Source organism: Netta rufina (genome assembly GCF_964035555.1).
Source record: "Netta rufina genome assembly, chromosome: Z".
Classification (NCBI taxonomy): Eukaryota; Metazoa; Chordata; class Aves; order Anseriformes; family Anatidae; genus Netta; species Netta rufina.
In genome coordinates, this window is record NC_140126.1 from 71,902,770 (window position 1) to 71,915,305 (window position 12,536).

Here is a 12,536-nt window from a genome sequence, read left to right on the forward strand (position 1 = left end):
TTTGGTGAATGTTAACAATTGTTTATGACTGGTTAAAAAAAATTACATCTTATTCTGAGCAAAGTTCTTTATATCAGAAAGGCTAATTCAATCACCTGCAATAATTCCATATTCATCTCCATCATTTTTGCCACAAAATAGCCTCAGTGTATTTAGTAAAATAATCAGAAGGTTCACCTGTCTCAAAGATGACAAGCCCCATTTTATCATTTTCCTTATAGCAAAACCAAGATATTTCATTTTATTGAACTTCCTTCCATTTAATAAAATGCTTTTTAAAATATAACAAGCTGTTTGCTAAGGTTTAACTATGTGACTGTCACTGTTAATTTTCATAGCAAGATATTTCACTTGGCTACATTTATAAAGAAATCACATTCCTCTATGAAATTTGCTTGGAACTTGAAAATTGTAAATTAAAAAAAAATAATAATATTTCTGTTCTTTCCCCACTTGACAGAGCGCTGGGGATTATTACAGTTGCATAGTTTGAATCACCCAGTTCAGCTCATTGCTGTAATCCACCACTATTTAGGGTAAATTTTTCTCCACACTATGTCAGAGCAGGCCGAGATCGGGAGAAAAGGAAGCAAACATAATGAGAGTGAAGAAGAGGGAAGTGGAAATGCAGTCAATGCATATTTTGTGCTGCTGCTTTGGAAACTACTGGTTGCAGCGTTGTTAATCTCATCTGTGGAAGTGAGTGTCTCCTACCCAGCTCTATAACACGCTCTCTTAAATTCATTCTTTACATCGGTTGTAGGGGTTGTTTTACATAAGCAGTGAATTTTAAATGCATTAATACTAGAACAAAAAGAATTTGCCTTATGGCATTCATTCTTATGAACTGCACAACAGCATAGCATAGTTACAATTCAGTTACATTTTCCCAATGAAGAGAATTATTTATATAGAAATTGGAGTACACTAAAGTTAAAAGACATTATTTTATTTATAAAAGATGCATTCTAATAATTTACCAACATAATTTTTTGTGTTTTCTAAACATATTATAAACTTAATTCAATACCAGCAGACATTTTGCAGTTAAGAAAAGGGGTGGAAAACATTTCAAGGAATATGGAGAGAGAAAATTACAAGCAGGAAGTGGATGTGGGGCACTGTAAAACAATGTGGCATCACGTATCTCTGAAAAAGTTAACTTAATGCACCTAGAATTATCCCCTGATAGAATCTATTACTCTCCGGACTTGTGTTTTATATCCAGAATATTTTCCATGGTTAAGCACGATTTGAAGATTAAAAAATGTCCATTCTTTCATCTTCAGGTTCACACGTACTTTTCCATTTCTGTATTTCCTGAGAATCATTTATTTTCCATACTTCAGCAAAAGACTTCAGCGTTTTTCTGGGGGAGGGGGGGAAAGAAATTAGTCAAAATATGGACACACTTTTAAGTTAAGCATGTTAAACTTCAAAAAACCTACAATCATCTACAAACTTTTATTCACAGTCAAAAATAGCAGTTTGCACAGCTCAAGACATTAACTGATCTATAAGCAATTAATGAACGTTTCTTGTATATATTCCATCTGTAGTACAGTCAACAATGTAATTTTACAATTAACTTACAGTATCAGAAGCATCAACAAGATGAAATAAAACACTAAGCAAAAGTAAACCATTAAAGAAAATAAACAGTATTGTAGCTTGCAGAGATACAGATGTTCAGTTCCTAGAAATCTGCACTTAGGAAATCAAGAAGAGAAAATGCATTTTCAAATCACTGAGTACACTCATCCTTCCTATTTTCTTTCTAATATTTTTCTATTTAAGAAGGACTCGTAAGAGTTGTGACAAGTAAACAAGACATTTAAAATGGGTTAACGCACATTCCTGATGACAAAGATGTCAAGACTGGATGGAATTACACAGTGGATTTTCTTAAATAATATGAAAGTGATTTAAAAACATAAGACAAGGCAGCTGGCCTGTGGGTATTGTGACAGCACAAGTATACTGCTATGAACAGGCCTGAGTTTGATTCTCATAGTAATTTTTATGTCCTACCGCTGATACGCCAGAGCAAAGCTCATATTCATTTTAAACTTTGTTTATGTCTCTTGGGGAGTATAGAAGAACTTAGATATTTAGATCACATTATGGCAATAAAAGAAACTAAAGAGGAACAGGCAAAAAAGAAAATATAATTATCATACAAAAGAACTGCAAAAATTAAGAATTATGTAATACAGTGATTTATGCACTGTTAAGTCATCAGACACATTTGATCATCTGTTGTTTTTCACTGACTCGAGCTCCGGGTCCACAGAGGTGTGTGAGGTCCCCTACAAAGGTCATGCAAGAATTTACGATGGGGGAGCGATGTGTAACGGGGTCAAACCCCCCAAGTCAGCAGCTGCTGCGGGGGTGGCACAGCACTGCCGCCCATCTGAAGGGGAGGCAGAAGTGGCACACTTGAGGTGGGCTGGGCTGTGCCTCACGGCTGCCACAAGCCCTGCCCAGGTGCCCACTGCCGACAGGAGCCACGGCCTCCTCCTCTCCTCACTCTGTACCTTTTTCAGGAGCAGACACCTTCCTCTCATGAACTCACAGGGCACAAACTAAAGCAAGAACACCTTTCTATCTGGACCATATCCCCGCCCTGTTTTGTGGCGGTGCCACAAAAACATGCCATTTTGTGGCACGAGGTTGGGATGGGCGATGAGCATCCATCCTGTGACAGGCCTCAGGGGACACTCGGATGGCTCCAGTGGCAGGAGGCCACAGTGACGCCTGGGCCCCGGGGGACTCCAGCCTCAGTGGCGAGCCAGGGTGAGGGACTCATTGCAGATGTAGACGAGGGATTTATTCTTTTTCATTTTAAGAATACCAGTAAAATGCATACCAAAAGCTAAAATACAGATGGTAGCTTACTTATTCAAAAGCTGAAAAATGTCACACAATTAGGTCCCATCATTTTGATCACCCCGTGAGCCCTAGCTCTTCCCCTCTATGTGCACTGTAAATTAGTCTTCTAATTACATCATCACATACTATTTTTACTGCTCATAGGTTTTGTACGCAATTAACTCTCTTTTCGGGAATGGAGAAATGTTTGAACTCTATGTGTGTCCTATGATTTTGACAGAATGGAGATAAAACTGATATATTATTTCCCATCTTAATTATATCACACAATAAATCTGGCCTTTCAGCTCATATTCTTACCTTTCTGAACACCATTTTTTTTCTAGATCTAGTTAAGACATTGTTAGTAATTTGTCATTTTGCTTTTGAAAATTATGGACTACTATTTCAAATGAACATATTCTACCACGTTATTTTTCCCCTCAAACCATCACGTATCTTCAATATGGTTATTTTATTTTGCTTTCTTAAAAGAGGATAAAAAACACTGTTAGGTACTACATTCTGATAAGCATCAAAAGAACTGATTGCATCTGAAAATAATTAATCCTTCTTTTTTTTTTTTTTTTTTTTTTTAAAGATTCTCCTACCAGGACTAGTTATTACCACCAGGCAACAAAGATACTGATTTATTTTATTCCTAAAGGGTCTCTTGAATTTTGCTGATATGACTGGCATTGAAAAATAGTAACAACTGAAAATTTGGTGGAATGCATATGAATAGTAAGTAGCACATTGTTACACCTGAACTGTATACATAGCATTACTGGATTTGTAACGGTGATGCTATTTGATGCACATAAATTTTCATACCTAGTCTAGCATGCAAGATACATACACCCCTAAATGAAAATTGGTTATCAGGAAAATAATAAAATCATAAGACTGTCATTAAAATTTTCTGTGTTTATATGAAAAAAAATATTGTTAAGTTAAACCAGAAGCAAAAATAGCAACATTTCCTTCTACATTATAGCATGCAAATAGATTGTCAAGTTCTGAAATGAATACATTTTCTAAATCAAATATATTTATATTTTCTCTGTCATTGTTAGAAGAGAAATAAGTATTAGAAGATAGCTATATTTCAAATATAACTTTCAGAATTTCCTCCTGAAAAAAAGTGAAAATAAGTATGTTAAAGAACGTACTTGATAGTATGATGCGTATTCCTAGCGTTAGTTCAATGTGCATTTAGTTTTTTCCAATCACCACTAAGAGGGTAGCAATTAACCTCTGACATAATAGCTAACCACAAAATCTAAAGCTTTGATTGAAATGGATAGCACAATTTCTTAATAATTTTTCAAACTTTCATCTCACTTTCTCTTCTCTGAAGGGCAGAAGTATATCTAAAGTAGCTCTTACTGCTCTTTTTAATGCACATTCAGCGCAAAACACTCCTCCACTCACATCTGGAAGTTTCATTAGAAAAAAAGTCACAATTTTTCTGACCTTTTCATATTCACTAATCTCTCCAACTCCTTTGATTTGTGAGCTGCCTTCTTCAAGATTTCTTCAGGAATATCTGCCAGTTTGGCAACATTTAGCCCATAACTCCTTGCAGTGACTCCTTTAGTTATTTGATAAAGAAAAGTGATAAATTCAGGATTCTCTTCCTCTTCAGATCCTAAAAAATAGAACAAAAATAAGAAATCACTATTTTATATTGATAAAATGTAGTAATCCAAACCCAGAAAAAGCAGAGACTCTGGTTTCATTGTCATTCATACCTCCAGTGAGATTAATTCCACTGAAGAAATGCGAGATAAAAATGTTTCCTTGAGTTCATGTTTTCCTTGCACATAGTCTGAAAAAAGTGTTTCACTGTAGTTTTATCTATGTCTTATTACACAGAAGTGTGTACACGTGTGTGTGTGTGTGTGTGTAGAAGGTAAGAGTCTTTATATGTCAAATTGATTAATTATGCTATAACTGGTACATTGCATGTCTTGTCTACCAGACAGAGTAAAGGATGTGTCAGTAATCCCGCAGTCAAGAAGTCTGTAATACAGCACAACAACAAAATATTGCTGCCTGCCAGTAGGTTAGGAGCTACAGAAAAATGCTTAGAGCAACCCAAATAGTTAGGATGGTGGATTCTTTCTGTCATGACAATAAGATAGAAATGTAAAAGCAATGATAAAAAATCTGACTCTTTCCTCTTCCTCTTTAGACATTCTTTTTACATCCCTGCACAATTCAGGCCTTGTGTTAACAGCACAAAAACTATGGTGTTATTCACCTCCATTCATTCTTTCATCTTGGAAACACAGGTTTTTGGAAACAATGGCAATTTCCATAAATACTGATGTCTCAAGCTGATTTGATCTGAGTGATCCAAGCCAAAGATTGCAAAAAATATGCCACAAACATTTAAATAAAACAATTCAAACACTAAGACAAGAAACATGGGAGCTAAAGATTCAGCTGAAGAAAGAAATGTGGATGTGCAGTTGCTCCCAGGCTGTGACAGTAAACCTATTGTACTTTCGTGAGCAAAATGATGAAGACTGCATGCGGCCTGAAGGTTCAGGCCAACTAACATTGAAAGTAAAAAGGCTAAAGCAGCAAACTAAAAAAGTATAGGGTTTCAAGGACACAACACATAAGGAACATTCTCATCTCAACTGCTTGAGAGTATCAGAGATGAGCAGTTCAATTAATCAGCTAGATGTGAAAGGACGTACTGATGCTCCTAAAAATGATGCAGTTAATGGGGAACATTGGTTTTGCTATAGAGTGCTCACCTAAAGACAACTTTGTATTAAACAACCTGTGCTCAACATTGATGTTTATTTCAGGGATCCCTGCTTCTAAAATTAACCAGAGTACAAAAGCCAAAGTATCCCTCTTGTTTGTATCAGACAAGACGCCATCTGATGTTGAAGAGTGTCTGTGAGAGTATACGTTTTGGGAAGGCACTTCTATTTTTAAAACTAACTTTCTGAAAAATATTTTTATTTATACACAGTATTTAGTGACAAATACTGGAGACCCCCTGTCTGATCAGTTTACAATGTAAGCACATAGTACAATACTAAGAATAAATTATAGGGAAAGATTAATGGCAAATACCATGCCAATTAAGAAAAATAATAATTCTAATAGTGATCTGGGGAGCATGCCGTTACTTTGCAAAGGGGGAAAACCAAAATAAGAACAGAATTGTCAAGTGCCTGAATAAAGCTGATCTATCAGAAAAAAAGCTAAAGCAGTTTGTATAGAGGGAAATTCCACACCACCATTTTACGTTTGGAAGGCATGTGAGTAAAGAGTGACAGTGGATAAATCCTATGTGGATTTTCAAAGTGCTTTCAAGAAGAGCGCTGCATCAAATGCTCTTCTGAAAACCAAGCAGCCATAATCTTCAAGGAAGGCCTTTGCAATTGTAAATAACTGGTGAGCAGACAGGAAAGAGATGAGAAGAGTCGGTTTGCACCATGAAGGGTGGTCATCACTGCAGTTAGACAGAACTGTTCAACTTATCCAGAGAAAAGGGCTAAGCACTAAGGTGACAAACCACTGAAAATTCTAACTAATTCAGAGCAACAGTGTAAAGAAAAAGCACTTTAATTCTTCTGCCTGGTTAAGAACATAAAGGAAAGGGATTATGATAAAAAATCTGCAAAATTAGGCATGGCACAGAAAGGATAAACATATCATCTCTCTGACTCAAATCAAGAACAGGGACCATCAAATGAAGCTACGTGTTGTTTCAAAACAGCCTCAAAACAAACAAAAGGAGGTAGTAGTTCCTCACACCAGTAAATGCATTTTAATACAGTGTTAAATTTTGGAGCTCTCTGACACAGAATGAAGATTTCAAAAGTATATGTGAATAAACTGGGGAATGGACAACCTCAGTGAAAAGAAATTGATCAAAAATTAAAAACAGAAACCACATCTAATTCTTGAAGTCCCCTACACAGCAAGTGTTTGCAGACAGTGGGATCTTTTTGAGAAAGAGTTGCCATATGTTTGATCCCTAATTCCTCCTGCCTAGTCCTTTTGTTATTTAGCTACTGTGACAAGCTGGGTGAATCTTTGATCTGAGCTGGCTCAGTCATCCTAGTATTAATTTTGAAAGAGAAATGGTTGTGTAGTTTACAAATCATCAAAATTCTGTGTATAGGCTGATACTTTAGTGCATTTAGATGTATGTAACCATTATTACAACTTCTGCCTCTACCCAAACTGCCAGAATCTCAGATGGCTTTATACTGTACCTTTTTGTTCACCACTTTCTTCTTCATTCACCAAGAAAGCCATGTGGTAATTACCAACTTTTTCCGGATACATCTTTTCTAGCTCACAAACTGAGGGATAGTGAGTGACAAACAGTGTCAGTGACTCCACCTGCAACAATGAGATAGATGCATACGGTTTTAATTTTTTTTTCCCTGAACACACCAACAAAGCACTGGTATCCTTTATAAATAAACCTTTGCTCTGAGTTTAGACATGTCACATTTCTGCAAGAATGGAACATATACCATGCCAAAGTAAACCTAAAATGAAAAAAGTAAAGTATTCACAAGCATGTGTCAGACTGATCACTTACATCTGTAATAAAATGTTCCAGTGTAGCATAAGCAATAGCAATTCCATCATGTGTGCTAGTTCCTCTTCCCAGTTCATCCAAAATTACTAGCGATCTTGAAGTTGCTTTTCGTATTATCTCAGCAGTATCTGTCAGTTCTTCCATAAAGGTACTTCGGCCTTTGTAAATGTTATCTGCTGCACCCATTCTGCATCGGGATACGAAGCAGATCAATTTATTAAGTTCAAATATGAATCATATACAAAGAAAAAAAGATCATGATCATGAAACCAGTTTGTTTTAAATCTCCTCTTGCTGCTCCAAACAGAGCACAAAAGCCAGGCGAAATGACCACCTTCCAGAATAAGCTACTGTGTAGGAAAAAAACAAACAAACAAACAATGGCAACAGCCCATGGTGTAGATGTGAGGGTACTCTAAAGGACTGAAAAGTCCAGAGGGAGCAACTCGTGTACCACTAAGTAATGGTTTGCACACATTTCCCAAGGCAACACTATCCCTGAAGGCATCCCGGACGGTTAGGCTGTAAGAACAGCAGGGAACTTACTTTTCTGCCCATCCCTAATCTAGTCCCAAGGTAAATCCGCAGACAGTAAATGCAGCATCCAATGCCAGCTACAGGAATCAGGGGGGGAAAGAGGAGGCAGAGGTGCATGCAATTAGCATGCATATCTTCCATCCTGAGAAATTGTACAAGGCAGTTTGCCCCCCCCTTTAAAAAGTATGCTGAGATTTCAGACCAGCCAGCGCACTGGAAGGACTACAGTAAAGGTAGCAGTGAACAGGAATATAATTTTTATTAATTTTTTTTTTTCAGTTTGTCCATCTAATGTGTATAGTTTTAAATGCTAGTAACACCTGAAGGTATCAAGTACCAGCACTAGAGATACAGGGGAAAGTCATGTGACCAGGTATTTGTCCATACACATAGATACAGCAGGCAGTAAAAAAAATAACAATAATTTCTTCCAATTATAAAGGTGCACAGTCTTACTAATACACTAATAATAATTCTAAGAGGAGATTTTTCTCCTCATCCTTTTCCGTAACCGTCCTTCAACTTACCGGTCTCTGCAGGTGGGGATTCTCCTCCACCCACCATGCAGACACACACCTTCCTTCCTGATTCCTACAGGTCTTTTAACGCTGTTTCAGATTCATGCAACCTTCAGCCCTTCTATTCAATATGTGAAATCACAATTTTCATCCCAAAAAACTGTTAGCAATTCACCCCATTTTTCTTTTCTTGTGCAGGTTTCTGCACCTACTCAGTAACTAGGCTTTCCACCTGGAAGAAATAACATTTCCTTCCTCCATATATGCTTTTCAATTACGTTAATCACATTACAATGTCACTTTGGAGATAGGTTATCATTAGCAAGCCACTGAGTAGGGCCGTAAAAATGGATTTGTTCACTCTCATCATCCAATAATATAGTTACATACAAGCCACACTGATTTAAGGAAAACTGACTCATGGGCTTAGCATATTACATTTTCAAATATAATAGCTGGCCACAACAGTATTTAAAGCCAATCAAAACCTTGAAAGAGAATCCCAGTGCAGCTTTTTTCTCTCAGTCTTTTGCTGTATCTTTCTCTAATGTAATTGCTTTTGTTGCCTACAGAAGCACTAGCAAGATTCTCATTATTTTATGAGGATCTTATAATTGCCAAGAGTAATTGACTACCAATACCCAAACTATCTGGTTGAACACAGTATGGTTATGTTTTCTATATATTCTCCAGGTCCTGCCTTTAAAATTTTGTATGGGGGTATACATAACTTAACAATATGCAAATCTGCAATTATAAATGAACTAATTTTGGTTGGGGATAGGCATTATGATGCAACGAGCACACTGAATGGTTATGTGCAATATTTCACTGAATATGTGTTTGCATACATACACACTGGGTACACTCCCACATACTCTGGAAGAAAGGTGATTTTGCACATAAGCTAATTAAACTTTACATTCATTTCACTGAATTAGGCATATAATTCAGGATACTGAGACACTGTGAAATCAAGATTTTTTTAAACCACTTGCTACTGCAATCCCTTTAAATGCCTTAAACATGTACGACAATGTTAAGAGCTATGAACACACTGCTGAATTTCTCATAGTGCCCCATAACCTGGCTTGCACATTTCCTAGCTTGGTTCAGCAAGCACATACTATTGCAAAATTGAACAATCCCCATTTATTGCAAGATTGGATAGATCTACAGAGAACAAGCGATTAGATCAGTTTTTAACACTATTAGCTACAACTAAATTCACCAGAAAAATAAATATTTTTTATGTCTCAAAAACCTCTGGCTTTGTAATGGGCAACTTTTAACCTTACTTTCCAACCCTAGTGTTATTGGCATTATTATTTGATCATTTTTACTTGGTTTTTCATTACGGAGACAGCACCTATATAGCCAGGCAGACTGTTCTGCACCCGTGACGATTACACTGAGAGCTCTCAGTTCTATTTTTTTCTTGTATTGCATTATTTCCATAGAGCCCTCCAAATCATTTAGTCATTTTGAATCTAATTTGCATTTGTGAAAATAGTTTTCAGAACTTCCTCACTAAATGCTCAAGATACAAACAGAAATGAGCATTATCTTTCTCTTGTTAACAACAGCTGCAAAAGAAGCCTTTCTTTTCAGTATCTCAAAGCATTCAAACCCAACTCAGCCTTATCTACAGATCAAAAAAAAAGTGTATTTTGAAATGACATACACACTCTTAAATGTCATCCTTGAGAACAGATAAAATTGTTCTTTCTACCTCTGCCCCTTATACTAGGAGAAGCAATGTGATAAGCAATATTATCCCAGAAAGAAGTGAGAATAACTATTTCAATAGTGTATGCATAAAGCAAAGAGTTAAAACGCAGCAAGGCATTACTCCTTAAATATATGAAAAAAAGCCATGATACAATGAATTATTTGGGTCAAAACAACTATTACTTTAACAATTCTCTGAGTTTAAATCAGCAATAATAAATTCCACTAAACTTCTAAAAGATTTGATTGCTTTTATTTTATGTATTAATGTATTTTGTCTCCTAAGTGTTTTTATATATCAAAACATTATGCATTTTTCTGTAATGTTCAATGGAATCCAGATGATTTACCACTGTTATCAGCTACTCGATAGGTAACACTTAGGATATTATTCTGATGAGATTGTTGGATTAGAAATGTTAAAAGAAATATTACAGATGCTCTTACAGATCTTAAAGTTGCCAGCAATTAAGCAACTATTTAAGCAACTATTTTTTTATTAAATTTATTAAAGCAACTATTTATTTATTCTTCTAACAAGGTGCCTACACTGGGATCAGACACTTGTCTAAATTCTATTTGTAAGCAAAAGTAACCATTTCATTAGATTTTAATATTATATTTTTAACTACAGTAGAAAACAATACAGAGAAATAAACCAAGACTAATGAGTGATCCCTAGTAGAATGATGCAGTCATGTTATTCACTACCCAAATTCTCTTTTCTCCCCTCTCTTTCTTAATTAAAAAATATTAATAAAGAAAATCAGGAAAAAGGGTTGCAACAGAATAGGACAGACACAGAAGAAAACCATTAGAGCAAGAGCAACACCACTCAACTTCACCAGCTCTGTCTGTTAAACACCAGCTATTGGAAGCAGTGACACGGTTAATATGAAAACTTCCATTTCTGCTATGGAATTTCTAAAGCCTATGTTCAGGAAAATTACCGCGTTCTGCCCATGAGGAGCATGCAGACATCCAATGTGAAGAGTGCCTCTTTAGTGCTGGCAAGAGATCCATCACTCCTCAGCAAATGCAATTTGGCTGGAAACCACTTGTTACAACGTCTCTTTGACAGCCAACCAAATTTCATAAAATTAAAAGCTTTTCATCTTTTAATATTCAACACATTTATTATGTAAAGAAAAAACACAGGGAGGCATAATCCCTTTTCAGTGCTAGATTTCAAGTGGTAAGGATTCTTGTCCATAATCTCCATATAAAACAACAGCAAATGAAGTGTTTTCATAAATTAATTTTTGGAGGATTAATTAGACAATAGGCAGGCACTACCTAGCTTTATGCAAAGCAGTTAGCACTACATGCATAACCTGTATGTGGCCCCTTTGAGAAGATGATTTTTTTGATTTTTTTTTCCCTACAGTAGCAGCATTCAGCAGCATTGCTTTTTTAACCTGCTTTCCTGAGTCAGTGCATGCACACAACATTGACCTTTTCCAGAGCAAACGCTCACCATTCTGGGAAGGTATCCTATGATATTTTGTCCTGCAAGGCTCCGTAAATGCTGATAATTTTCTAATGATACAGGGTATGATACCGCTCAGAAACCCCTAGCATAAAAATAGCATTAACATTTTTCTTGTATCCCAGGAATGTTTATGAAGTCAGTATCCATTTAAAATTGCTCTCAACAGGCATGAACTCATACTGGGACACTGTATGTCCCCTGAAGTTACCTCAAAATCTGATGCTTTCAAGCTCTTGGTCAGCTGGGCAGGCCAAAGTCCTCTGACAGTCATCCATGAAAATTTTGTAAGGAGGGAGGAAATGAAATTAAGGCCACTGACCTCTTCTTAGAGCTCCATCACTCAGCACCCTGATACTACTGCTCCCCCAAAAAAAGGAGTGTCCTGGAGCAGGGGACAGACTTGCAGACTGGGGACGGCTCACAGTAGTCTGAAATGGCATTATTTTGGAAGGGAGCAGGGAGTGTTGTCGTCGTTTCCCCCCTCCTGAGAAGTGCTGCTGCCCTGTGCTAGCAGCCCTGGGGTGAAAGTCACAACTTGTATGTTAAACCAGAAATTGCCCCAGTGTGACAGACAGCAGAGAAAAAAATGAAAAAATAATGATCTTCTCAAGCAGAAAAATTCATCTGAAGTCCAGAAGTTTCTACTTGAGTCTGTTTCCACGTTATCTTTTAGAAAAAGTTATCCTACTTGCTGCTGACTTGGTTATAAAACAAAGAACACCGTGTGGACCCCAGGTATTCTGTTCTTTTATGTTAGTGTGAATCCTTCACACTACCTGTGAAAATGACCAAGCAGTGGTCT

The 12,536-nt window shown here is 36.6% G+C and overlaps 1 protein-coding gene across 1 annotated transcript in view; it reads right to left on the minus strand.

Moving 5' to 3' along the window:
- Positions 1-853: 853 nt before the first annotated feature.
- The window catches only part of MSH3 (mutS homolog 3), a 111,516-nt gene continuing 99,833 nt past the window's right edge, over positions 854-12,536 (minus strand). The window contains exons 21-24 of the mRNA XM_084305216.1: positions 7,457-7,643; positions 7,122-7,251; positions 4,348-4,522; positions 854-1,369 (exon numbers count right to left, since the gene is read on the minus strand). Of these exons, the coding sequence (XP_084161342.1) occupies positions 1,261-1,369; positions 4,348-4,522; positions 7,122-7,251; positions 7,457-7,643 (601 nt within the window). The 3' untranslated portion in view covers positions 854-1,260. The remainder of the gene's footprint in view (positions 1,370-4,347; positions 4,523-7,121; positions 7,252-7,456; positions 7,644-12,536) is intronic.